Source organism: Ursus americanus, chromosome 7, assembly GCF_024610735.1.
Source record: "Ursus americanus isolate L20-20 chromosome 7, mUrsAme1.1.p, whole genome shotgun sequence".
NCBI lineage: Eukaryota > Metazoa > Chordata > Mammalia > Carnivora > Ursidae > Ursus > Ursus americanus.
This window is the reverse complement of record NC_142133.1, coordinates 48,798,736-48,826,503: the sequence shown is the minus strand read 5'-3', so window position 1 is coordinate 48,826,503 and position 27,768 is coordinate 48,798,736. Positions and strand designations below refer to the sequence as shown.

Sequence of the window (27,768 nt, the reverse complement as noted above, 5' to 3'; positions counted from 1 at the left end):
GGAAGCAGCTCAAGTGTCCATCAATAGATGAATGGATAAAAAAGACGTGGTATATTTATATATGGAATATTATTCAGCCATAAAAAGGAATGAAATCTTACCATTTGCAATGACATGGATGGAGCTAGAGAGTATAATGCTGAGGGAAATAAGTCAGTCAGAGAAAGACAAACACCATATGATTTCACTCATACGTGGAATTTAAGATACAAAACAAATAAGCAAAGGAAAAAGAGAGAGAGAGACAAACCAAGAAACAGACTCTTAACTACAGAGTATACATTGGTGGTTACAGGAGCGGAGGTGGGTGGAGGGATGGGTGAGATAAGTGATGGGGATGAAGGAGGGCACTTGTGATGAGCACTGCATGATGGATGCCGGTGCTGAATCACCATATTGTGCACCTGAAACTAGTAAAACACTGCATGCTAACCACGCTGGAATTAAAATAAAATAAATAAATGTGTTAAATGTTCCATGTAGGGGTAAGCACCTTGGATGATTTGAGAAGGGTGGGGAGCACACACTGAAATCAAAGTAATTGTAATACTTAAAAAAAAAAAACAACCATTCAACACTCAAGTTCTACAAGCACAGCTCAGCCCAAGCTATGATATGACATGGTGGGGAGGGGTGTCTGCAACACAGTCCTCACCGGGCAAAACCCACAGGTAGGGCAGACACATGGAACAGATAATGCCACGTGGCTTGACTCTAGAATCAAGGAGCAACAGTGTGAGGTATATGCATTATGGGATTCAAAGTGGGAAGGCTCGGGCACCCTGAAGAAATGAGAGGAGGGCATCCACTGGGGCTGGAAGGTTCCAGGACAGCAATAGGCAAGAAGGAAGGGGATATGATGCGCCAGGGCCTGAGAGGGAAAACTGCCTCCGGCCAGGCATTCACCCAGGCTTCACAAGTGTCCCTGCCAAGCGCCTAAAGCCAGGGATACAGAAGAACGAGGTCCACATCCTACACCCCTGGAGCTGGCCCCCAGGGCTTAAACAGAATGGTATTTCAGGCAAAGGAAACAGCAAAGACAAGGAGCCCAGAGTTTAGACAACCTCAAGTTCAGTGAGAATGCAGGGCCAGGGAACTGGGCAGAGGCTAGAAGGTGCCGGCATCCAGAGGCTCTGAGCCGAGCCATGTTTTAGCTTCCATCCAGTCCTACAGGTCATAGGAGGCTGCAAGAGTGACACTGACAGATCCTCTCCATGAGAATAATGATCATGGCAGGGTGCTGAAGGTCTGGGCGAGGGAGGTACTTTTGTGGAAGCTGTTGCAGTGGCCCCAAGAAAAATACTGAGGCTGTACGGTGATGTCTAGCAGCAGGGAGGAATCGCCAAGGGTGTGGTCAGCAGAGGACCTCCCCCCACACAAGGCAGGTGGCTGCGGCCCCATGGCATTCTCCTTCCTGCTAACCATGCAGACCACCCTGCGGGACAAGGGTGCAAGTCACCACTGCCTCGCCCTCCTCGGCCCTCAGTGCCCACCTTGCTAGAGCCATTCTGAGTGACTACAAAGGAAGTGGACACCCTGCTTTCCTGCTTACTCTCACCTTCCTCACCTCTTGTAATCTCTCTTTACTCTCTGTCTCTGCCGCCCCCGCAAGAGAGCCTTTGCCAAGGGCCATTTGCCAGCCTTTTACTTCACCGTCAAGCCCGCAGTTCTTAACCGTCCCCAGCTGCCCTGCGAGCCCGCTTCGACGGCCCCGATCATGGACCCCAGCCTCCTCACCCGGCTGGAAGGTGGCAACCGCGAAAAAGAGGGCGACTCTCCTCCGCGGGGCTTCGGGGCTTCGGGTGACATCACATCCTCCGAACGTGCAATCTGGTTCCTCGGCTGGCCGAAGGGCGCAACTTCCCGGCTCGGCGTCCCACCGGCTCCAGCGCGCGTCCGCACGCGTCGCGCAGCGCCGAGCACGCCATGGCCTCTCGGGTGACCGCCCTGCTCCTGCCGCTGGCCCTGCTGCTCCGTGAGTTGGCGACCCTCGGGGAGGACGGGGGGCGGGGCAGACGAGGAGCGCGGGGCTCCGGACTCAGCCTCCACGTCTGCCGCCCGCAGGTGCCGCCGCGGCCGGCGAGCCGAGCCAGTTCCGCATGACGCCGCGGAAGGTGGTCGGACAGCTGGGCAGCAAGGTGGAGCTGCAGTGCGAGGTGCTGCTGTCCAGCGCGGCGCCGGGCTGTTCGTGGCTCTACCAGAAGAATGAACCCGCCGCCCGCCCCGTCTTCCTCATGTACCTCTCCCAAACCCGGGCCAAGGTGGCCCAAGGGCTGGACCCCAATCAGATCTCGGGCAAGAAAGTCAATGACACCCTCTACAGCCTCACCCTGCAACGCTTCCGCAAGGAGGACGAAGGCTACTATTTCTGCTCTATCCTGAGCAACTCCATGCTGTACTTGGGCCCCTTCGTGCCGGTCTTCCTGCCAGGTCCGGGCGCCCGGGGCGTGGTACCTCGCGGTGTGGGGTTTAGGGCTCGCCTCTGAACCCGTTTTTTCACACGGACGCCCCGCTTTTGAGCCTCTTAGCGCCCTTGGGGGTAGGGGCTACTTAATACTGCTTCCATTTCACAGACGAGGAAACTGAGGCTAAGGTGCGGCTGGGTCGGGACTGAAGACGGCTTCCTAGGTCCGGCAGATCTGGGCTCGAGTTCGGGTGCTTGTCTGCTCCTGGGCAGTTACTTAAATTCTGGGAACCTGCGTTTGCTTGTCAATAAAATACGGCTATCAACCCAAGCCCACAAGCTTGCAGGTTGAGCCCTGGAGAGAGGCTGGGTGACCGGGAGGGCGCGGAGGGGTGAGCGCGAATCCTAGAGGTCCCCAGTCCATCTCCCCTCCCCGAGTGCAGAGGTCGCACGGGCAGAGGAGGCGCCCCCTTGGGCAAAGGCGAGCCAAGCAGTGGGGAGGGTTAGTGTCGATGTCCCCTGCCCGACTCCAACCACGCTGTTTCTCCCGCAGTCAAGCCCACCCCTACTCCGGCGCCGCGACCACCCACGCGGGCGCCCACCAACGCGTCGCAGCTGGTATCTCTGAGCCCGGGGATCTGCCGGCCTGCGGCGGGCAGCGCAGGTGAGACGGGCGCAGGGGTCCCGGGACGGGGACCGGCCAGGGGCAGTGCGGACCGCGGGGAGCGTCCCTGCCAGGCTCAGCCCTGATCCTGGAGGTGGAGCCGAAAGCTGCCCAAGTGGTGGGGAAACCGACACCCGACGGAGGGACAGGCCTGAGCTGGTGGTGTGGATTGGAGGATCCGGGGCCAGCTCTTAAATGTCGGCGTCTTCGGTGTCTTCAGGGGAAAAAAGTGGGCTGGACTTCGCCTGTGAAATCTACATCTGGGCACCCCTGGGTGGCATCTGCGCCGTCCTTCTCCTGTCACTGGTCATCACTGTCATCTGCAACCACAGTAAGTTCAAAGGGAGCACAGAGTGGGGGGAAACAGTTTGCCCTACTTTCTTCTCCTGCGCTGCTTGCTCCAAGCAGCCCTTGCCCGGAGATAGGATGGAGAGTTCTGGGACCGGAGCTGCACTGTAGGGTCAGGCACAGCCCATTTCTTTCCTGGAGGCAGAACTCGAGAAACCCCTTCCCATTCCTCTTTCCACTCTCTGGGACGGTTTTGGGAAGACAGAGCCCTTATCCCAGGAGCCGCAGCAGCGTTGTGTTCCATTGGCGAAGGCGAAACCTGTAGCAAGTGCAGTTTCTGGCTTATTACAAACGCCCCTGGGAGAGGGTGTGCCCCTGTGGCCCTGGGACTAGCGCCCAGGAAGACTGGGTCAAAACCATGACCGGTTGAGATTTACTCTGGGCCACCCCCTGGTGAACCCCTTACTACTTTGGGTCCTACGGTGGGTGAGTGTACTAACCCATCTTAACCCACATCTGTATTTGCAATGCTTTTAAAATTGATGAGAAAAGGGATGGAAAAGCAGCTCTTACCTGACTCTCAAGAGTTATAATCCTAAAGAAATAGGAAAAAGGAAGGAGGAAATCTGTTTGAGGACTATTGATGGTGGTGAGGCAGTCACTTTACTCCTCTTTTTTTCTTATCCAGGGAACCGAAGACGTGTTTGCAAATGTCCCAGGTGAGTCTTTTATAACCCCTGGGCCTCCTAACCCTGGGCAGCCCTATGCACAGGTCCTAGCTTCCCAAGCAGCAGTTGGTGGGAACCTTTCCCAGAGAGAGACCATGGCAGTAGAATTCTGGGGGCAGGGAGTCAGCATAGTTCCTGAGCAAAGAGAGGCACAAGGCTGGTAAGGTGAGGACATGGGAGGCACTGTTTGGGCTAATGGGGAGAGCAGACCTGAGGTCTTTTTATCTGGATGATTCTAACTGGGTTTTGTTGTTTTCTTAAGAAACTTTTTTTTCCTATTTACTTGTTCTAGATTTTTTTATAAGTATTCTTTTTTTTAAAGAGCTTATTTATTCATTTGACACAGAGACAGCCAGTGAGAGAGACAGCCAGTGAGAGAGAGACAAGCAGGGGGAGTGGGAGAGGAAGAAGCAGGCTCCCAGCAGAGGAGCCTGATGTGGGGCTCGATCCCAGAACACTGGGATCATGCCCTGAGCTGAAGGCAGACGCTTAATGACTGAGCCACCCGGGCGCCCCTACTTGTTACAGATTTTTGAGAGACTAGTGTTTTGAGAGCCCATCTTTTATCAGGGAAACAAATAAACAATGGCCTAGGCTCCTAATTTCCCCGTGCCAATGTAGTGCCTAGATTTACCACCAAAGACTAGAATGCGACAGCAGTTAGCTATCTGGCAGCTCAAGTGACTCCCCGATCCAATTCCAGCCCATGATCATTCTGAGCCGATCAGGAAAACAAAGAAACAAACAAAAACAAAGACCAATGCCTGGAAGAGGACTCTCAATCTCCTCTGTCCTTTGAACTTAGGCCGAGGCAGCCTGTGCTACCATCTAACTAGCCCCCCTCTAGCCCTGCACCATGATGGGGGTTCCACTCAGGATCTCTCTTTCTCCACACAGCAACCCCTTGTGGTAGATACTATGGTCCCATCTCACAGATAGCAGCTCAGATCAGGAAACCTACCCAAGATGGCAGAGCCAGGATGCCTCTCAGATTACCAAAATAATACACCATTTAATAAAAGCCTGCAGAGTACCGGTTCCTTGTTGTATATAGATTTCTTTTTAAATATCAAGTTTCATAACAATCTTTCAAGTAGTTACCATGACCACCACTTTTCAGATGAGAAAACTGAGGGTTAGGACATTTAGTGACTTGTCCAAGACCACACTGCAAATAGCAGAACTGAAACTTCTATCCAAGCTCAGGCTCCTTCCTGCTTGGGGGATGGGGATGTTTAAGGATAACCAGTTCCTTTCACTAGATGAAAATATTTTAAATTTTATACCTCGGGTTTGCATTTCACACTCCTTGGTATTTCTCTGCAGGAATCCAATTTCAATATCTCATATAACATTATTTTTTTTTAGTAAATATCATGATTTTTAACAGTGGAAATGTAATGAATTTCTGAGGGGATAAAGACCCTTTAACAACAGAGAAAGATTTGTAGCATTTGCAAGTATTTGGGGTGCAGTTGGGAGCTTTGGAGGAGAAGCATCCCTTGTCTTTATCTTCTCTGAAGAGTCTCATTTTGAAATGAACCGAGAAGAAAACCCTGCCCTAGCACACGAAGGACGCAGAGCAAACGTATCCGGGGGATGCACGTGCCTGAGTTAACGTGCTCTGTGATGACAGAGGGCAGCTCAGCTTCCAGACAGGTTTGGAGGACGGTGTGCACAGACATAGCATGCATGATGAATCAGCCCATTTAGGAGGTGCTAGTCCAGGTCTGAACTAACACACATTTTTAGTGGGACATCAAATTTGGGTTGTTTGTGCGAGATAAAGTAGCTCTGCTTGGCTGATGGTGGTGGTTTGCTCACATCCTCCTCTCCGGGGCTGAGAATCAGCTCCACAGAGGACTTTGGTTATCAGCCTCCCTCTCTCACCTCCATGGGTACCCTGACAAAGGCTCCCAGCCTGGCTCCATCACCTCCTAGTTATGTGACCCTGGGCAAGTTCTTTCATCTCTCTTTCCCAGTGCCCCCCACCCTCAAGTTGCTGTGACAACAAGATGGCAAGCGTAAGGCACTCGACAGGGTTGCTGTCGTCATTTGCCCAGTCCCACGCTGGTGTTCCAGGGCCAAGTGCGCAGACCCCGTAGGGGCGGGGAGGCTGGGGCAGGCGGAGAGGCATGGCTGGATGCAGTAGGACGCTGTGGCAGCCCTTGCTGCAATCATGGTCGGTCGTCTGCCTCTCTTTCAGGCCCATGGTCAGACCAGGAGGCAAGCCCAGCCCTTCGGAGAAATACGTCTAACATGGAGATGGGCCCTGTGCAGCAGCCACTACAAGACCAAACAGAACTCTCTCTGTGAGAACAGCAACAGTCCTTCCCATTTGGTTTTTCTAGCCTTTCTTCCTTATATACCCATGCTCATTATTATTTTTGTGGGGGTGGGGCGGGAAGGGTGACTTTTTCTTTATGTGTTTTCCTTAGTTGACACAAAACAAGACTTGTACATCTGCAATACACCACAAGGGTTACAACACCATTGTGGGCACGCGTTGGGGTAAAGGGTGAGCAGGCGAGAGCTACCACGAGCCATGTTCTCAGAATCTGGCAGTTAGAGCTGGGAGGTGGGGTGCTCAGCATGACTTGGTCCAAACCTCTTCAGTTGACATCCAGGGATGGGGAGCAGCTTGATCAGAGTCACAGCAAGTCTCAGCGCTCTTCCTCCAGCCATTCAGGTCTTTCTTCTGCAGGCATCTGTCTCAGCGCCGGGGTGCTGTGTCTCAAACCGTAAGGGCGCAAGTGATTTCTTGAGCAGCGTGATAGACCCACGACTGCACCCTCAGCCCCGAGGAGGTTATAAGAGAACTTCTGCCTTTCACAGAGTTCTGTAATGCCATTGAATACTATCAGACTTTTTATAATCAAATGTGGAACTGCATGGCATAGGAAGTCCTCAAATAAAGGGGAAGGGGTACACTGAATACTGGAAAAGGAAAAACTCAATCTCTAAAGACCATCTCTGGGAAATCCCCAAGTGGAGGCAAAATTGCTCTCCCCGCCCCTGCAGTGCCGAGGGGCCTGTGAAAGAGGCGAGACCACCCCTTGACAAGCATGATCTGAGCATCAGTGCAGTTGAGCAGAGGTCCTCTGGAGCCTCTAAACTTGCGTACCCTCTCTGATCATGCTCCTGGAACATCGATGACTTCTGACAGTGTGCAAAGGCAGAATCGTTCCAGAGCTGCCGCCCCGGCCCCAGCCTCCCCTCGACCAGCAGATGTGGGGCTGAGACAGAACAGACTCCGGTGAGGCGGCCGAGAGCCAAACCTGCTGCCCTACACACGCATTTCCTCTCATACGGAGTTGAACAAGCAGCGAGTGCTCACTGGAAGAGAAAACTCCGATGAGGAAGTAAGAATGACCCGTTATTCTTTACCTCAGGTGTAATCCGTTGTTAATATTGTGGCGTACATTCTTCCTGATGATTTTCTATGCATATATGTGAGGTATATACTTCCGATTTTTAACAATGGGATTGTGCTCTGCTCTTTATAAATGGCTTTAATAAACATCGATGGCATCCTTTTTAATGACAAAATAGCACGCCATTTTTTATTGTGTCAACTTTTGTTCAGTTATTATTCAGCATTTCATTTTCCAGTTTCCAGTTTTTCACTACTATAAGACCACTGCCAAAACTTTGCACACATCTTTGTTTCTTTAGGACAAAACCCTAAAAGTAGAATTATTGGGCCGGTCCCCACTTTCACTGTGGACTCCCCATGTTCCCATCAGTTAAAACTGATGAGCCTCTTCTGGCATCACCGTGTCTTGTTCTTTCATGGTGACAGATGAGCTGATACTCCTCTCATAATAAACCATAAAATCTTCACTCTTGTTGAGGTAAAATATACACACTGGCAAGTGCCCGAATCCTACGTGTACAGCAGCTCCAAGACAGCATCAAGTGAATACACGCACATAGGCAGCACCAGGGCAACAGAGACCTTTCCCTGCCCTCCTGAAACTGCCTTTGCAACCTCAATTTTTAAAACCAAGACACTCCTAAAGAACAGAAATCAAGAGGAAGAAGTGCCTCAAGTGTGAGAAAGCAGAAGTGAAAGCTAAGAAAGTTCCCATGAGACAAAGTCTTGCCCTCGTCCCCTTCCTCCCCAAACCAATCCAGCCACGAGAACCAGGAGCCACTCCAGGGACTGAGACCCTGTTCAGAGTGGGCTCCAGGCTCTAAGGCTGCCTGTGGAAGCTGTCCCTAGGTTCCCTGGAAAGGGGGACAAGGAACATCCTGTCTCCTCATGGGAGACACTTCAGAGGATGGCTGTGGAGGGCTGATCTCAAAGAACCTGAGCCAGGGCGAAGACAGGAAAAGGGCTTTTCCTCTCTAACTTGCAGCACAGGTGATGAGTGGCTGGGAAGCCACCCTGGGCAGGCTCGGAGAGGGTTCACTACTTACTGATTTTTTCATACCCCCTAAAAAGTTTCACTTACCATGACTAAAATGGTAAACACTATTTTGAAGATTAAAAATATCAACATGGGGCTGGGGGCGCCTGGGTGGCTCAGTCGGTTGGGCGTCCGACTCTTGATCTCAGCTCGGGGTTGTGAGTTCAACCCCTGCGTTGGGCTCCATGCTGAGCTTGGAGGCTACTTAAAAAAAAAAAAAATCAACATAGGAAAAGGTATTCATTAGAATTGGCCCTCAGAACCAGGGAGAAAAGAGAAAAACAAGCTGCAGGCCAAGGCGGAAAGCATGCTAAAGGGGGGCTGTGAATTTAGGGTCGGGGCTTGCTGGTGACCACAAACGCCCAACCGTTCATTCTGCACACGCAGAAGGAGCACCTGACAGTTCAAGGCTGGCAGCCTCAGCCCCAAGTCATATTTCACTTTCCAGCTTCTAACCCGAAGCATTGGTTCTACACATGGCCCCAAGTGGAAGATGCCCATGTTTTTTTGGACCCTGAGAAACAGAAAGTAGAGAAATGACTTCTCTATTATGCAGTTAGCTTGGTGGTTCATTGAACAAATATTCATTCATTTAACAAAAAACATATTCCATTTGTGGAAGAAAGAAACCAGAGGACGTTGTCATTTGTTTCTCCAGTTGTGCAACTGCCCTTCAGAGAACCCATGCTACACTTGACCAGCCCCCATGACTCTTCAGCCAGTGGGACAGGGAGAAGTCTTTCTTTTTCACCAGCAAGAAGCCGCCCCTCCATCCTACCCGGGCCCGTGTGCAAATCTCCACCTCCACCCCCCTCCCACCTTCCGCCACCCCGATATTGTGACCACCAGGGGCAGGCAACACTTACTCTGCTCCTAAAAGCAGGCTTGAGCTGTGTCTCTCCACCGGAGGAACTGACGGAGGCCACAACTGCCTTAATTTAGGTTAAACGCAAAGTTCTGAAAGCAGCTTCCTGGCTCTGCTACTTGGCCTGTGACTTAAGGTCTCAAAACCTCGGTTTCCCCACTTGTAAAATGAGGGTAATGACAGTTCCTACCTCAAAAGGTTGTTGGGAAGAATATATGAGTTTACATGTATTTTTATTAAGTGCCTAGAAGAGTTCCTGGAACACAGTCACAAAATGTATACTGAAAACAACGCACCGCGTTTTTCCAAACCAGTGTAGTACCTGTTACACTTCGAATGCAGCCCTCTGTCTGATTCTCCCAATCTCTCTTCTCTAAAAGGGTAACCATTTCTGACGGAACACATTCATGTATAAACCAGGGATCTCAGCATCCCCGTGCTGAGGAGGACGGTCACCCTTCATACACATACACATACACATCTCGTTTTGAGAGAGCTCGGTCCCAGATACACACAGCCTCTGCTCTGTCATTGAAGCTCTCCTCGGCCTCACATCCTGAGGGCCCCCCCAGAGCCTCCCACCCCCTACCGTCCTTAGAGCCATTGGATAAGCATGCGCTCTACTATTTGTCATCTCAGCACCTACGAAAGTCCCCATCCCTTTGGACAACCTCACTTCTGCATGCCCATTGCTAGTTCCCCTCTTCCACTGTCCCTTAGGCGGTTGTGATCTGTTTCCCTGACTTAAATAAAATAATAGCCACCGGTTAGTTAGCACTCACCATGGGCCCAGTACCTCATTTGGGCTTCCTCCGAACTATGATGTAGGAACGATTACCATTCTTCTTTACAGATGAGAAAACGAAGGTACCGGAAGTTTCAAACGTTTGCCCAAGATCACACTAGAGCCTGGTGGGAGCAAGATTTGAACTCAAGTCTAATCCTACAGCCCAGATGCTTCATCTGCTCTTTTCTGTAACTGAAGTACAGTGGACACGTAATGTTAGTTTCAAGTGTACGACACAGTGACTCAACAGCTGTGTATGTTATGCTGTGACACCACAAGGGTAAGCACCTCAAAACCATTGTTTTACACCTATGCAGCCCATGGTACCAAACAAAGCTCACCACCTGCTCCGGATTCAAACAAATGGGGTCCTATTTGAAATCAGGGTAAGGGCCCTGCTTCTAACACAAATACCACTAGGGGCCAAGGAATTCAGCTCAAGGAGATGGTTCCATGACCGCGAACTCTTCATCTGTCTAGTTATCTCAGGGCAGTGGAAGGCTGCACCAGCTGCTGGTGCCAATGGCTTAATTCCTTTAAGTGAACGAAATTTCATCTGTTTCCTAGCTCCGAGGGATAGGCACATGTGGTGGAGACCGCAGGCTGCTTTTCAAACAACCGTTCGCCCTTTCTTCCTCACCAGCAGAACCCTCATGGTACGACAAGTGGTGACATGCTCAGACATTCCCCAGACTTCCCTGCAGCCAAGTGTGGCTAAGAAGTCATTGGATGGAGCTTCCAGGAAAGACTGTTCGAAGGGGCAAACTCAACTGGAGGCTGCTTCTTTTCCCACTCTCTTCCTCCTCTTCCTGCCTGGAGCACAGTTATAAAGAGGTGAAACTGAGGCCACGTGTGAAGGCTGTGGAGAATGACAGGAGCCTGGGCCCCTGACGGCATGAAGCCACCCGACAAACCCTGGACTGCCTACTCCTCACAGGCAGCTAACTGGTACACACTAGTAAAGTCAGGTCATCTGCCCAGATTTCCTGATCTACTTCTCCAAGCTTTCAGGACAATTTAATAATTTCCTGTGAAATTCCTCTTTAAGGCTGATTAGCTCACTGATCTAAAACAGCTAAAGGCAACACGGTCTGAAGAATGAAAAAAAACCTAAAATGCATTTCTAAACTGTTCAGAAGGGGAGAAAGCTCCTGAAATGATTAGTCTTGAACACTGACAAATAAGACGCTTCCTTTTAAAGAACACTTTTTAGAGGGGAAACGACATCAAAGCCCTTTACTTGCATGGCGGCCCTTGCATGGTGGCTGAATGCAGTCCCCAAATGGAGTTAAAAAGATCCCTCCTGACTAGAAATTGGCAGAAAATCACACAACCCACATAGTGTAGAGACCAAGAGAAGGAGAGCGTGAACTTAGAAATTCACCCTTCTAGGAGCGCATAGGTGGTTCAGTTGGTTAAGCGTCTGCCTTCAGCTCACATCATGACCCCAAGGTCCTGGGATCAAGCCCTGCATGGGGCTCCCTGCTCAGCGGGGAGTCTGCTTCTCCCTCTCCCTCTGCCCCCACTTGTGCTCTCTTTCTCAAATTAATAAAATCTTAAAAAAATAAAAAAATTCACCTTTCTAGAAAATGAAGACAACAGAAAGACTTGGGAATATATTTTAGAACACCAGAGCAAGAAAGCCCATCATTTAAGAGACCCCACCTTATTGCTTCTCTGAATTACAGAAGGGTTCGGAGCACTGACATTTTATGACAAAAACATCTTTTTGCTAGATTTTCATTATATTTCTCATATCTTACGTTATCTTGGTCCTTACTGAGTAGAGACAAAGTCTGTCTTGTTCACAATACTATACAGGACCTACAACATTCAACATTCACTTTAATTACGCACTGTACCGGGCTCCCCTGCTCTAACCCCATCCCCTCCCCAACCACCTCTCATGCTACTGTAGCCAGAGTGGACCTTAAAAATACACAACTTAATGCATGTCTCCCTTCTCTTCCCTCCCATTGTCGTTCGATAGTTAGGTCACTGGTGGGAACTAACCTCACTACAAGGGCCTTCGTGCTTGGTGCTCTGCTTTTCTCTATCTACTGGCAGTCCCTAAGCTTCAGGACACCAAGTATCCTGTTTTCTCTCACTGCCTGGCACTTAAAAAAAAAAAAATCCCACGTTGAATGACGGAAGGTGCCATACCAAGGTATGTTCAATGTTTTCTGCATTTAACGTACACACATCTGTTTGAGTTATTAAACGAAAGGATTCTAAGCCAGTATTACGCATGAAGCACTTTGACGTTCTCAAGGAAACTCAAAATTCTCTGACACACAGGACTCTTGCTTAGACAATACTTAATAATGTTTAGGTGTATTTGTTAGCATGGAAGACTCACAGGAGTGTAAGAAACACTCCACAACAAGGAAAGGTTTTTGGAAATTTTTTTTTTAAAGAATGAATAAAATACTTTTTCTCATACATATTTTTTAATAATTTTTATTTTGTTATATTAGTCACCATACAGTACATCCCCAGTTTTTGATGCAATGTTCCATGATTCATTTTGCATAGAACACCCAGCGCACCATGCCACATGTGCCCTCCTTACTACCCATCACCGGCCTATCCCAATCCCCCACCCCCCTCCCCTCTGAAGCCCTCAGTTTGTTTCTCAGAGTCCACAGTCTCTCATGGTTCATTCCCCCTTCTGTTTACCCCCCCTTCATTCTTCCATTCCTTCTCCTATCGATCATCCTAGTTCTTATGTTCCATAAATGAGTGAAACCATATGATAATTGTCTTTCTCCGCTTGACTTATTTCACTTAGCATAATCTCCTCCAGTCCCGTCCATGTTACTGCAAATGTTGGGTAATCGTTCTTTCTGATGGCTGAGTAATATTCCATTGTATATATGGACCACATCTTCTTAATCCAGTCATCTGTCGAAGGGCATCTTGGCTACTTCCACAATTTAGCTATTGTGGACAATGCTGCTATGAACATTGGGGCGCATATGGCCCTTCTCTTCACTCTGTCTGTATCTTTGGGGTAAATACCCAGTAGTGCAATTGCTGGATCATAGGGTAGCTCAATTTTTAACTTTTTAAGGGATCTCCACACTGTTTTCCAGAGTGGCTGTACCAACTTGCATTCCCACCAACAGTGTAAGAGGGATCCCCTTTCTCCACATCCTCTCCAACATTTGTTGTTTCCTGCCTTGTCAATTTTTGCCATTCTAACTGGTGTAAGGTGGTATCTCAAGGTGGTTTTGAATTGAATTTCCCTGATGGCTAATGATTTTGAACATTTTTTCATGTGTCTGTTAGCCATTTGTATGTCTTCACTGGAAAAGTGTCTGTTCATATCTTCTGCCCATTTTTTGATTTGATTATTTGTTTCTTGTAAATTGAGTTTGAGAAGTTCTTTGTAGATCTTGGATACCAGTCCTTTATCTGTAGTGTCATTTGCAAATATCTTCTCCCATTCCGTGGGCTGCCTCGTAGTTTTTTTGACTGTTTCCTTGGCTGTGCAGAAGCTTTTTATCTTGATGAAGCCCACAAGTTCATTTTTTCTTTTGTTTCTCTTGCCTTTGGAGATGTGTCATGAAAAAAGTTGCTGTGGCCGATGTCAAAGAGGTTGCAGCCTATGTTCTCTAGGATTTTGATGGATTCCTGTCTCACATCGAGGTCTTCCATCCATTTGGAGTTTATCTTTGTGGATGGTGTGAGAGAGTGGTCAAGTTTCATTCTTTTGCATGTAGCTGTCCAATTTTCCCAGCACCATTTATTAAAGAGGCTGTCTTTTTTCCACTGGATGTTTTTTCCTGCTTTGTCAAAGATTAGTTGCCCAAAGAGCTGAGGGTCCATTTCTGGGTTCTCTATTCTGTTCCATTGGTCTATGTGTCTGTTTTTGTTCCAGTACCGTGCTGTCTTTGTGATCACGGCTTCGTAGTATAGCTTGAAATCCGGCAACATGATGCCCCCAGCTTTGTTTTTCCTTTTCAACAATTCCTTGGTGATTCGGGGCCTTTTCTGGTTCCACACAAATTTAAGGGCTGTTTGTTCCAGTTCTTTGAAAAATGTCATTGGTATTTTGATCGGGATGGCATTGAAAGTGTAGATTGCTCTGGGTAGCATAAACATTTTAACTGTGTTTATTCTTCCAATCCATGAGCATGGAGTATTTTTCCATCTTTTTGTGTCTTCTTCAATGTCTTTCAAGAGTGATTTGTAGATTCTAGAATGCAGATTCTTTATGTTTCTGGTTAATTCCGAGATAACGTATGATTTTGCTGCTATTGTAAATGGAATGGATTCCCTAATTTCTCTTTCTTCAGTCTCATTGTTCGTGTATAGAAATGCAACTGATTTCTGAGCATTGATTTTGTATCCCGCTACATTACTGAATTGCTCTATAACTTCTAAGAGTTTGGGAGTGGATTCTTTTGGGTTTTCCATATAGAGTATCATGTCATCTTTGAAGAGAGACAGTTTGACTTCTTTGCCAATTTGAATACCTTTTATCCCTTTTTGTTGTCTGATTGCTGTTGCAAGGACTTCTAGTACTATGTTGAATAATAATGGTGAGAGTGGGCATCCTTGTGTTCCTGATCTTAAGGGAAAGGCTTTCAGCTTTTCCCCACTGACAATGATATTCACTGTAGACTTTTCATAGATGGTTTTTATGAAATTGAGGAATGTACCCTCTATCCCTACACTCTGAAGGGTTTTAATCAGGAAAGGATGCTGTATTTTGTCAAATGCTTTTTCTGCATCAATTGAGAGGATCATATGGTTCTTGACTCTTTTCTTGTTGATATGATCTATCACACTGATCGATTTGTGAATGTTGAACCACCCTTGCATCCCAGGGATGAATCCCACTTGGTCTTGATGGGTAATCCTTTTAATGTACTGTTGGATCCTATTAGCTAGGATCTTGTTGAGAATTTTGGCGTCCAAATTGCATCGGGGAAATCGGTCTGTAATTCTCCTTTTTGATGGGGTCTTTGCCTGGTTTGGGAATCGAGGTAATACTGGCCTCATAGAATGAGTTTGGTAGTTTTCCTTCTGTTTATATTTTTTGAAACAGCTTCAGGAGAATAGGTATTATTTCTTCTTTGAATGTTTGGTAGAATTCCCTGGGGAATCCGTCAGGCCCTGGACTCTTGTTTTTCGGGAGGTTTTTGATCACTGCTTCAATCTCTTCATAATTAATCGGTCTGTTTAAATAATCAATTTCTTCCTGTTTCAGTCTTGGTAGTTTATAGGTTTTCAGGAAGGCATCCATTTCTTCCAGGTTGTTTAATTTATTGGCATAAAGCTGTTGATAAAAGTTTCTAATGATCCTTCCTATTTCATTGGTGTTGGTTGTGATCTTTCCCCTTTCATTCATAATTTTATTAATTTGGGTCCTTTCTCTATTCTTTTGAATAAGTCTGGCCAGTGGCTTATTGACCTTATTTATTCTTTCAAAGAACCAGCTTCTAGTTCTGTTGATCTGCTCTGCTGTGCTCCTGGTTTCTAATTCATTGATCTCTGCTCTAATCTTTTTTTTTTTTTTTAAGATTTTATTTATTTATGTGACAGACAGCCAGCGAGAGAGGGAACACAGCAGGGGAGTGGGAGAGGAAGCAGCAGGCTCCCAATGGAGGAGCCTGATGTGGGACTCGATCCCGGAACGCCAGGATCACGCCCTGAGCTGAAGGCAGACGCTTTAACGACTGCGCTACCCAGGCACCCCAGATCTCTGCTCTAATCTTGATCACCTGCCTTCTTGTGCTGGGCTAGGCCTGTTCTTCTGTTCCAGCTCCAGCTTCCTGAAGTGAGAATATAAAACTGCATTTTAGATTTTTCTATTCTTTTGAGTGAGGCTTGGATGGCTATGTATTTTCCCCTTAGGACCACCTTTGCAGTGTCCCATAGGTTTTGGACCTATGTGTTTTCATTCTCGTTGGTCTCCATAAATTGTTTAAACTGATTTTTAATTTCCTGGTTTACCCAATCACTCTTGAGCAGGATGGTTCTTAGTTTCCAAGTGTTTGAGTTTCTTCCAAATTTTTCCTTGTGATTGAGTTACAGTTTCAAAGCATTGTGGTCTGAGAATATGCAGGGAATAATCTCAGTCTTTGGTATTGGTTGAGACCTGTTTTGTGACCCAGTATACATCCTTTAAGAGAATTGCTACCCCAACTTTCTTTTGAGGTCCATTGGCATGCAAAATGGTTTTCCATCCCTTCACTTTCAGTCTGGATGTATCTTTAGGTTCAAAATGAGTCTCTTGTAGACAGCAAATGGATGGGTCATGTCTTTTTATCCAATCTGCAACCCTGTGGTGTTTTATGGGAGCATTTAGGCCATTCACATTGAGAGTGATTATTGAGAGATATGATTTTAATGATGTCATGTTGCCTGTGAAGTCTTTGTTTCTATAGATTGTAAATTTCTGTTCTGTATCACTCTTGGGGCCTTTTTACTTTTATAGAACCCCCCTTAATATCTCATGTAGGGCTGGTTTGGTGGTTACGAATTCCTTCAGTTTCTGCCGATCCTGGAAGGTCCTTATCTCTCCATCAATTCTGAATGACAGCCTTGCTGGATAAAGGATCCTTGGCTGCATGTTCTTCTCAGATAGAGCTTTGAAAATACTCTGCCAACCTTCCTAGCCTGCCAGGTCTCTGTAGACAGGTCTGATGTTATTCTGATATTTTTCCCTCTGTACGTAAGGATTTTCTTCCCCCTGGCCGCTTTCAATACTGTATCCTTGGATCTAATATTTGCAAATTGCACTATGACGTAACGTGGTGTAGGTCTGTTCTCATTGACCTTGGGAGGGGTCCTTTCTGCTTCTTGGACATGAATGCTTGTTTCCTTTGCCAGATTAGGGAAGTTCTCAGCTACAGTTTGTTCAAATATCTCTTCTAGACCTCTCTCTTTCTCCACCCCCTCGGGGATGCCGATGATTCTGACATTGGAACGTTTCATTGAGTCAGTAATCTCCTGTAATCTACATTCTTGAGATTGGATTTTTTTGAGCCAAGTTTCTGTTTTAACTTTCTCTTCTACCACCCCATCCACCAATTCACTAATTCATTCTTCTGCCTCATTTACCCTGGCCATCAGAGGGTCTAGTTTAGACTGCATTTGATTCATAGCATTTTTAATTTCTGCCAGACTCGCTCTCATTTCTGCCCTTAGAGATTCTATATTCTTGTTAATATTTTCATTAATAGTTTTTTCAAGCCTACACATCATCTTGACCGTTGTTACTCTGAACTCCATTTCTGACGATTTGGTTATATCCAATATCCATCAGTTCTGTGGCAGAGGCCACAGACTCATTATCTTTTCTTTGCTGGGGGGGGGGGATTTCTCCTCCTTGTCATTCTGATGAGGAGAGGTTGTGGGGATGCCCAGAGCCCAAATTATTGACCAGGACCCAGGCAGTGTGCACTTGTTTTATAGGGACCTTAGGGATGTTGGCTTCTTGATTTTTCAGCCTGCCTTCTGGGGTAGGGGCCTGCCACACTGATATTCAGGCAACCCTGTTTGGGTAGAGTTGCCCCGTCCCCTGCGAGGGGGGATGGGGATGGGCACAATGTGAGCTGGTATTTCTGGGCTTTTGCTCTCTGGTGGCTTTTCCTGGTGGTTTTCTGTGCCTCTTCTGAGAGACAGAGCAGCAGTGGCCAAATCCCAGCCTCTGTCTCAGAACAGAGAGATCGCAGTCCACTCTCCTGGCCACTTTAACTCTGTTTCTGTTGGTGCTGCCAAAAACCCTGCAGCGTCCCGGGATGTGCGCTCCACAGCTGGTGTCCCAGCCCTCACTTCCATGGCCGGCACGTCTCTGTCCTTTGTGTTTCTAACACCGCCAGCCGCCCCCAGTTCCTGTGCACACTCCCAAGCTCCCTGTTTCAGTGTGGTTCACGCGCACTCTGGAGCGCTGGTTTTCAGTCTGGTCACGTGCGTTCCCCGGTTCATGGTCTCAGTCTGCTCTCTCGCGGGTGCCGTCCGCGAGTCCGCCCACTCCCCAGTGCAGGTGGCTACTGCTTCCCAGCGCCCGAGCACATCGGCTCCCTCCCCCTTCCTTTTATCTTCTGGTATCTGTGCACGGATTCACGGCTCCCCGCTTCGTACCTCAATATTCAGCGCTGGAGATATTCATTTGTAGAGATCCAGATGTATCTTCCCGTGTCTCAGGCTGATTCCATGGGTTTTCAGGATGGTCTGGTACCTATCCAGCTTGACTCAGGGCAGCTGAAAAAGGTGTCCCCTACTCCTCCACCATCTTTCCTCCTCCTTGCAGAAAGTGGTCGCTTTTCTGTTCATAGAGTTTCTGCTACTCTTTTCTTCATTATCCAGTTGCATTCATGGGTATTCAGAAGGGTTTGGTAGCTCTCTAGCTGAATTCCTGGGACCAGATGAACTTTAGGGCTCCTGCTCCTCTGCCATCTTGGAACGCCCCTCCTCTCATACATATCTTGACAGAGATTTCAAAGTAGCCTTGTGAATGGATCATCATTCTACCATTGTCCCTTAATGCAAGGCTTTTTAAAACTGTGGATCTCGACCCATTAGCAGGTCATAAAATTAACTCAGAGTCTTGATGAACATTAACAAATAAATTGAAAATATCAGTGTTATGACACATTAGAAGCATTCATTTTGTAAAACGTGTTTCAAGAACTATAAACTTCGTGTATATAGGGTTATGAGATTTTCTTACTGGGTGCCGGAAAACAAAGTCAGGTGGGTCCTCTGAAGTGACATTTCTATTTGCTAGGGTACTATCACCAAGCCTCTACCAGGGGTGAGGGGCACCAAGCTACTGTTGGGTTTAAAGGTGTATTTTAAGTCTCTTATCTTGCCATTACAAAAATCCATTATTTTACATCTTTGGTGATCATCCTTGCCCATTTTGGTGGGGAGGGGATGGGAAATGTATTTTGCCATGCTGTGAATACAACATCCCCTTCAAATGCCTGAATGCTTGAAGAAATGCACTGATTTTTAAAATCACTGTACTAAAACAGAGTTCAAAGCACACTAAATTTAACTTTTCTTGATGACTCAGAACTTAGTCATCAAGGGTAAATTTTGTTAGTTAGATGTGATCCTCACCTGTCATTGAAGAGGGAGGATACTTCACAAAATACGGAGCATCCAAGAGGCCCCTTGTAAGGGAAGCCAGTTTTCTCACAAGCGTGCAGGTTCTGATTCGGTAGGTCTGGGCTGGGGCCTGAGATTCTGCATTTCTCACAAGGCTTCAGGTGATGCCGCTGCTGCTGGAGATCACACTTTGAGTCCTAGAGAGCCCCAAATGCTGCAGGATAGGTGGGGAGATCTTTGGCCAGGCCTGCCAGGCCTCACCTCTACCACCTGAGCCACCTGCTCCAAGTGCAATTGGGTGGGACCCACACTTGTTTCCAAGTAGAAAACATTCTAAAATCTCAGATAAGAATGAGTCTAAAAAAATCTACAAAAGCAGCACAAATAGATTCTTGGTCTCCACCACGTTAGCTTGTCACTAAATAGGACAGACAGCTCAGCCCGGTTTTCTCCCTGGCAATGCTGACCGTGTATGCCCCACTCCACCAGCAGCCTGAGGGCAGCGGCTCCAGGGCTCCTCCTCCCAGTCATACGCCACCGCTCCAGCCAAAGGGTCCCAGCCATCCACAGGACGCAGCGCGCACAGGATGCAGGAGCCTGTAAACCCGAGCGCAATCCCCTCCTAGAAACTGCGATGGTGCCCAGCCACCTCCTCTTCCACTGCTGGGGGCACAGACACAGGAGGGAGACAAAGATACTTTCTCAAATTCTTTAGCAATTGCAGGCAAAGTTCTTCTTACAACCGGCACCTCCATACTCCCTCCCTCACACCTCTGTGACCTGGCACATTTATACAGACTGGTTCCACAAAACACTTTTTAAATGTGCATCTCTTTAATTTTTAAAAATATACACAGGAGAAGCCATGTGTTTTACATAGGAATACACACATTAACAAAGCATTTGTTATAGTTTTCCAAAACTCTATTATATCAGTCTGAAATTTATAAATTAGGTATATCAGAAGTTTTTAAATCAAAATGAAATCCCTGAAACTACTGGATATGGTGGACTTTGTCCAAAATCAAATGAACAGAGAATATGAATATGGTTTGTGTTAAATAAGGTTTATTGTTAGCTTTATTGCCTATAGTCTATAAGATGCAACTTTATTGTGCCTTTGCAAACAAGATACATTTCTTAAAAAACTGATCAAAATTTTCCATACATATAGCTCTATATGATAGATTACAGTGCAACACTATTCTTGTTACATAATTATAGAAATACTATAGAACCCAAGAGCACAGCGTAAGCAAAAGAAATACAATCCTGAGCCATCTGAACAAGATGATTTGATGAATCCTTTTAGTCTAAGTTTAGAAAACACGGAGGAGGAAAAAAAAATACATGCACGCTGCAGTCGTGAGCAAAATACATTAAATGCCTGTTCCTTGCTGGACACAGGTGGGGGGGAACGGTGAGTCTTGGACACATGCACGCTCACTCACACTCCCATTTTCTTCTCCTGCTTCCCTCCCAACCCCGCTACATTCACTCCCACCCCTTCCCAAAAGAAAAGATCAGGCACTAAGTCCTAGTGAACCCCACATCTGCCTTGCTGGAGAACGTGAAGTGACTGCTAAAATAAGAGTGTAAATCCTTACCCACAACATGAAACAAAGCGTGTGCTGTAAGCCAGTTCCAGCTGCTGCTGCCTCTTTGGAAGTAAACGAAGCATATATTCACTATAGTTTAGCACTGTAGAGGGAAACGTGTTGAAAACAAATCTTTGTTTTCTCTCCCTATCTCTTGAAGTAAAATCAACAGCGGAAAACTCACCCTAAAACTAATTGCCTCATCTGCTATTAAAATACATTTGTCATTCTATTTTTGGTATCTATTCAATTATAGTTCAATAAGAACAGTTCATGAAGTTTGTACCTGCTCATGGTAAACACTATTGTACCACATAAAACCCACCACAGCTGGACAGGCTTATGGAGCACCAAACCTTCTACGTTTGTGTTCCTTGCCAACGTTCCCTCAAGACCACAGCATTCTAGTGTTACCAAGGATAATGTACGTAGAGTTAAGTAATGAAAGGTATTTGGTTTGTGTCTTCACCTTACACATCCTAGTGATGAAACTAACCAAACCATGCCTTCCCTGAAAATAACCTGAGTCTGCTGACTAAGCAAACTGACCAGCTAGACTGTCAGTCCGCTAATCAGAGTTGAGCTGGAAAACCAGAGGGCTAATGTCTACCAGCAGCTTGTCTTGTGCGAATAACCAAGAGTCCTTGGTTTTTGCAATATCTGTTGTCCCAAAGGCTGAACCACTGAAGTGGAAATAACTCACAGCATAAATACTGAACGAACTACATACCTGTGGGACTACCTGGAGAGAAAAAGGATCCTCATTCCCCACATAATTTGGTGTGGGTTTTAGTGTCTCTGTATACATCAGCTGCTACAGAAAAAAATCAAAAGATTAACTTCATACCTTTCTTATTTTCAATTAAATGCTCATACACTCACAAAATACTCACACGCCCTATGAATATGAGGTGGCTCTTCTCTTCAACATTTTTAAAATCAAGAGGCACCAATACCCGTTCATTTATGTATTAGAAGTCTCACATAATCACCACCAAAACAACAGAAATGGTATTTGTGATGATCACACGAAGGAGAAAAAAGATTGAAAGACAAACTTAGCCACTGTACTTCAGACTGTACTTGAAAGCACAGACGCTCTGGCTAAATCAGAATCTAAGGTTCGAATAAGGTTTTATTGGTTTAGCATAGTCCCATGGCCTTTGTCCATGACTGATAAATGGAATGGTTCCTAAGGAAATCGAGGAAACCACTCTGGAACTCTGTTTGCAATGTATGTTATTATAATGAGTCGGACTCTAAAAAACCGTGGCTCTATCATGACCTTTTGCAAATGGAGGCAGAACGCGACAGAGCATCCTCCTGCACTGTGACACACAACAGCCTCCGCGATAAGGTCCTGACACCACTGCTGCAGGTGTTTCTAGAGTAGAAAGGACAACATGTTGTATTTCAGCATCTTTGGTTAAGGTCTGGCCTTTTCAAATCCACCTTTCCTTCACCTTTAGTCACCAATATTTTAAGTCCATGCATTTAGTTAAAGGTCACAAGATATAATTTTCATGTTCAATTGTCAAATCAAGAGTTTCAAATTTCTGGCCCTCCCCTGCCCAGTAGGACTACAAGGACCTTACATAGGAAACTGTAAAATCAAATGCTTTAGTTAAAAGCACGCTCTCTTTAAAGTTTCGTGAGCTGACTGTCAACAAGATTCCCAGCACTGGGAGAGGGACAAAGCAGAGTTCTGGCTTTTGTCCTTAAAAGTGGCCTGAGCCAACTCTGTGAAGTGTCTGGCCCCCAAAATATTTACCACCAGCCTCTTGCACGACATATACATTGTACAAATCTTATATGAAGCCTAAATGTTTTGTAAGTGTTTGAGATTGAAAGGTGAGAATAAGTTGTGAGTAAAGCTAAATCTGGCCTAGTGAGAAAAAAGGAGTAAAAACAAAAAACAAAAAACATACTCTGGATTGTAACTCAAAGGTAAATATAAGTCATAAACCAGGTTTACATCCTCAGCCAGAGTTGCCTGGAATTCTCTACCTTCTCTTTCGGAGTCCAAGGAGCTTCTCTCTGCTCTCTGCCTTCACTGCTTTAGTGGAGAGAAGGGAAAACTTTAGAGAGGGTTCCAACAGGAAAGCAGAAACACAGAGCTAGAGTCCCACTGGGGCCAAGAAGACGGAGGTCGGACAAAGCAAGCACTCTGAGCAGGCCAGCCGCCATTCCTGGCTAACCTAGCCAGCACACAGTAGTGCTCAGAGGAAGCCTGACCACACACAGCAGTCACACAGGGCTTTCCTGCAGTACCCCTTTCCTTTTAGACAAATCCCTGCTCTCCGAGATAAACACTTCAGGACAAACCAGGCGGGCTGGTATTCGACTCTGCACATGCTGACACTTTCTAGGGAACTCAGCACCAAACCTGTTTTCTCCCTCCCTGCAAAAGAAACCAATCTGCAGTTTCAAATGCAAAGTGTCACGGTCCTCTTTCCTTCTGTATTTTCTTCTTTCTTTGTTTTCTCATCAAAGTTTTCCTATAGTGATGTTCAGTTCCATGTCAGATGAAATAAAGTTGCAAAATATTTGGTGATTTCCATATAACATTCTTCTCATAATGAAGTGACTTAATGGGTATAAGTCAGAAGTATGTCCGCAGAAGTCCTTTCCATGTAGTTCGTTCATCATACAGAGAAAGACTCTTACACATGGCTATTTCTGGACAGTGCATTAAATGAAGATACCTCACAAGAGAAAAGATCATCATCTGTATCCATTAGAGTAATATACAGATTCACAATGAGATGATACACTTTGCAGAAGAGAGGCATTGAACAGTATACTATTCAAATACAAAAACAGCAATAAACATATTCTGCGCTACAGAAAATCTGCTAACTTCTAACTTTAAGGATTTAAAGTAACGAGTCTGGTAACTGCATTTTAGGACTGGAACATGCTTCTTCCCTTCCAGATACACAATGTTTGATGCTGGTGCACGTATATACACACACAAACAACACTGTGCCTGCAATGATATACAAATGAAACAGACAGCCAAGTCCTGAAGGCAGATTTCAGAGAATAGGGCTACCAAGACCAAGAGAGCAAATAGTAACTTAAGAACACCTCTAACTTCAGAATTTCATTTTATTGAACACGCTTTTAAAACAAGCACCTCTTGGCAATAAAAGCAAAGAAACAATAGTACTCCTTCCACTCTGTTCTAGTGGAAGACTTCTCACACCAACCTGCTAAATTCATGATGGAATTTGAAATAGGCAGCCCGCTGGGGCTATAAGCAGAGCTCAAATGCAGGTCTGCTGACTTCTCGGTGAGAGCTGGAGCAGAGGAAAACATCAAAAAGCAAATTGGGAATCTATCACAGCTTTCTTCCTTAAGCAAAAAAAATGCAAATTAGTTGTATAACCACAATTCAGTTTTTCAAACTTTTTCTGAAGAATTTTCATTTAATTATGTATACATAACAGGAAGTAAAACTTTCACAAACATTCTCAAACCTCACAATTATCAAGAAATGACAAAAGTAAAAGCAGGAGAAATATTAAACACATGGCAGGGAGGTTGATTTCTGTTTCTGCTCTTAAAAAGTAAAAAAATCACCATATAATTAAGTACAAAAACCTGCATTGAATGACAACTGCTGGTGTATTTACTTGATCAAAAATGAAGACCAAGAATATAATAAAGCCCTATGATAATATTCATCTGGAGCACTCCCCTCAGTGTGTGCACACTAAATGTTGGCGAAGTTTCTGGAGCATTAGCTTATATAAACACGGGAGTCCTCAGTTAGCTGCATTAAATGGAACGTTCTCTTCTGAAATGCGCCACAATTCAGTCTCACTTACAAATTGCAAATTAAAGTTATTTCTTCAGAAAAATATCTGTTTGGCATCTCCTGGACTTTGTTCCATTGGACAATATGGACATTTTAATCTAAAGACAAGAAAGAAAATACTGAATCAAGGAACAGGATCAGTACTAAGCATTCAATTTCATCTATAAAATGTCTCTAACAATTACACACACACACACATCTGTATTTTGTTTGAAGGGTTAACTGTGCTTTCCCTTCATGTAACAGCCAGGCTCTAGCTCTGAAGGGTCACAAATACACACCGATCAAGCCAGACACTAAACTGAAGGCTCCTCTGCAGTAGAAATTAGTGAAAACTGTTTTGTAAACAAGACAAAGACAACGGTTTTGAAAACTGCTTTTGCGGTTTTAAAAGTCAATCCAATTCTTCTCCAAAGTTTAGGTTTTTCCTGTCTTTACACGAGTTTCCAATGTACCGGCCACACAATGCAGTCCCGTGCAGCAAACGTGACACGAGCTGCCGAGCCGTGCAGCACACAGAGCGGCAGGCCCTAGGCACCATCGGTGGCACCAGCAGGACTGCGGCACCGTCTGGGAAGGGCACAAAGAGCTGCATCACACGCCAGGACCTTCTTTCAAAAGAAAGACTTCACCATAATGGGTCTGAAATGAACTCCAATGAAAAATGTTCTAACTGCCTAAGCTAGAGATAGGCTTTTGAGACTTTTTTTTTTAAATAAGGAAGGCCCATTATAGGTATAAAACTTATAAATGTAGATACTCTTCCAATTAGCAAATCCAATTCTACAATTTACGTATCACATGTAGATAAAATAATTCACTTTAAAACAACAAAAGTTAAGTGCTCATTGATAAGGAACCGGTTAAATAAATTATCACATTTCCATATGCTAGAATACTCTGCAGCTTTAAAAAAGAATGAGGGCTCTCTCTGTAGCATATAAAAGACCTCCAAGATATACCATTAAGTGAAAAAAGCAAATTTAGAACCGTAAGAAGTGTATTACCATTCATATAAAGGCAGGGGAACAACGATAATGTACTGCCTACCCCAAAGTTAAGATTAAAGAACATGCTTATAAATCTAATCACCAAGTTTACGAATAAAAAGACTGGCAAAAAAAATCAGATACCACCCTCCCACTAAGTTACGAATGAAAAACGTTTTTACCAACAGTTAAAAAGTCAGACACTTACTTGCTACCATTAAACATTTTATTCAGGGCATCCCTTGATATAATATGACCACAGACCAATTTCATGGGTGGATTGTTATCTGTTGTTTGCTGACGAAGAATGGGACAGGCAAATATAGAGTGATACCAGCACTTTTTACCAAGGTCCACTTCAATCTTAAAAACAGTAAAAAAGGTTCAAGTTATATTTCAGAAAAGCATCTGCATGTTAATATGCATGGGCAGCAAAAACATTCATCAGTCTACTCATGTGAATTTAACTTTTTACAGCACTATCACCTCAAAGACGCGTAGTCTCAGGGATCCACGTGTTACTTCTGAATTCTAATTAACCTTCAAAAGTATTTGTAACACTATTTTTCAAACCAAATTCTGATCTTTGAAGAGTCAAAGGCAATGCTCTAGAAGTCAGACACTCCTGAAAATTTGTCGGGATACACCCTAACACCAAAACCAGAAACCCTGTTCTGTAGCACATTTAGGTAGGTGGTTAAGATTCAGTGTAATAATAATTCCTTTAAAGGCAGACTAAACAAGGTTTACTTTTGTGCAAGCTTCAGATCTGAGTTTCCCATGTTTTGTGTATAATGGCCAGAGAAACCACCTGAAACAAGGACTTGAAGCTCAAGTTCAGCAAGACCTTTCATAATCTGTACGTCAGACCCACGGCAGGTGTATCAATTGTTTCTCTTCACAGTGAACGAAACAAACAAAAGCTATGAGATCACCTAGCATGGTGGCTGGCACCCGACAGTGGCTCCAACAAATGTCTGTCCTTTCTGTTTTCTTTTTTCTTTCTTTTTTTTTATAATAAGAAATGGTTATATCAATATAAAGTCTATTACCCAGACTCTTCCAAGAATGTTGACAAAGTGTAACAGAATAATCCTGAGAAAAAAATGGCCAGATCATCACCTCCTATTGCTTTGCTACCCTACACACAGGCTTTCTAGGCGAATTCAGATTTCAGTATGCTCTATGCTAGTGCCAAATGTCAGAGATGCTCGTAACATAGCTGGGAAACTGCCACATTCTTAGAGGCACCTGCCTCAGCACAGCAAGTGAAGGCTCAAGTTCTTGTCACTTGTTCCAGTGAGCAGCAATGAAGCAGGGCTGCTGCCTGTATCCTGACCACACCCAGCACTGGGAATGCACCTGTGCCTTTCATCAAAACGGATCTCTGAGGAGAAGCTGGGGCAACCAACTGACAGTTACCAGCGGGAAGGGAACTGCAGATAAACCTGTGCACAAGTGTGGCAAAAAACCAGCAAAAACCCAAATGCATAATTAGCCTTTTAGGATCTATGACACAACCACGACAGGAATGATAATTCTAGTCAAAGTTTTAGTGCCTACTGTCAGAGGTCTGGTGGAAACTCAAATACAATGACCTTTGTCACCCCATGTCATGACGACTATGGCAGCAAAACTGGAGTACCTACTGTGCGTCCCATCCCATGTTATTCTAACCATACCAAAGTTATCCTAGACTTTAACAGTCCCATAAAGAGAAGGATGATCCCCATTTTAGAGATGGACCAACTACTGCTTAGAGAAGTAACAGAGTTGGCAAGTGACTGGAGCTGATGTTTAAAATCATGGTCTGCTCCATGACAGCAGTGGACACACAGCACTGGAAGGCCACTGATGACTGCAGGTGTCTCAGGCACAACCTTTATTTTAACAGCTATATGCTTATTTTAATAAGTACAAATCCATAATCTCATGAATACCAATGCTTAAGACAAAACTAAATTTAACCAACTGACCTCACTACTTTTGTATTTTAAAAGAATCACTGTATTCTTGAGTTGAGTGGCTTGTCAACTACGTGCAGGACACAATGCGTGCTACAGTGTATACGCCACACACCTGTGAGGTCCTCCTTCATGAGCTTTCGCCGCCATTCTAAGTCAAATTTTATTATTTTTTTT

The 27,768-nt window shown here is 45.4% G+C and overlaps 2 protein-coding genes across 3 annotated transcripts in view; one reads left to right on the top strand and one right to left on the bottom strand.

The window, feature by feature from the left end:
• Positions 1–1,846: 1,846 nt before the first annotated feature.
• Positions 1,847–7,633, top strand: CD8A (CD8 subunit alpha). Its single transcript, XM_045808879.2, has 6 exons — positions 1,847–1,975; positions 2,065–2,430; positions 2,958–3,068; positions 3,289–3,399; positions 4,045–4,075; positions 6,291–7,633. Exons 1-6 carry the CDS (start codon positions 1,927–1,929, stop codon positions 6,340–6,342), a joined length of 720 nt encoding a protein of 239 aa, XP_045664835.2. The 5' UTR covers positions 1,847–1,926; the 3' UTR covers positions 6,343–7,633.
• A 12,630-nt stretch (positions 7,634–20,263) lies between these two features.
• RMND5A (required for meiotic nuclear division 5 homolog A) overlaps positions 20,264–27,768 on the bottom strand; it is a 62,761-nt gene continuing 55,256 nt past the window's right edge. For both annotated transcript variants that reach the window (XM_045808877.2, XM_045808878.2), the window contains 2 exons: positions 25,836–25,990; positions 20,264–24,736 (listed from right to left, as the gene is read on the bottom strand). In XM_045808877.2, coding sequence (XP_045664833.1) covers positions 24,673–24,736; positions 25,836–25,990 — 219 coding nt within the window. In that variant the 3' untranslated portion in view covers positions 20,264–24,672. The remainder of the gene's footprint in view (positions 24,737–25,835; positions 25,991–27,768) is intronic.

What these genes read in the sequence shown, in the direction of transcription:
- CD8A (XM_045808879.2), top strand. Translation starts at nt 1,927, where the DNA reads ATGGCCTCTCGGGTGACCGCCCTGCTCCTGCCGCTGGCCCTGCTGCTC. An exon ending in GCCGCTGGCCCTGCTGCTCC is followed by an intron (nt 1,976 to 2,064) that starts GTGAGTTGGCGA and finishes TGCCGCCCGCAG; the next exon opens with GTGCCGCCGCGGCCGGCGAG. An exon ending in CGTGCCGGTCTTCCTGCCAG is followed by an intron (nt 2,431 to 2,957) that starts GTCCGGGCGCCC and finishes TTTCTCCCGCAG; the next exon opens with TCAAGCCCACCCCTACTCCG.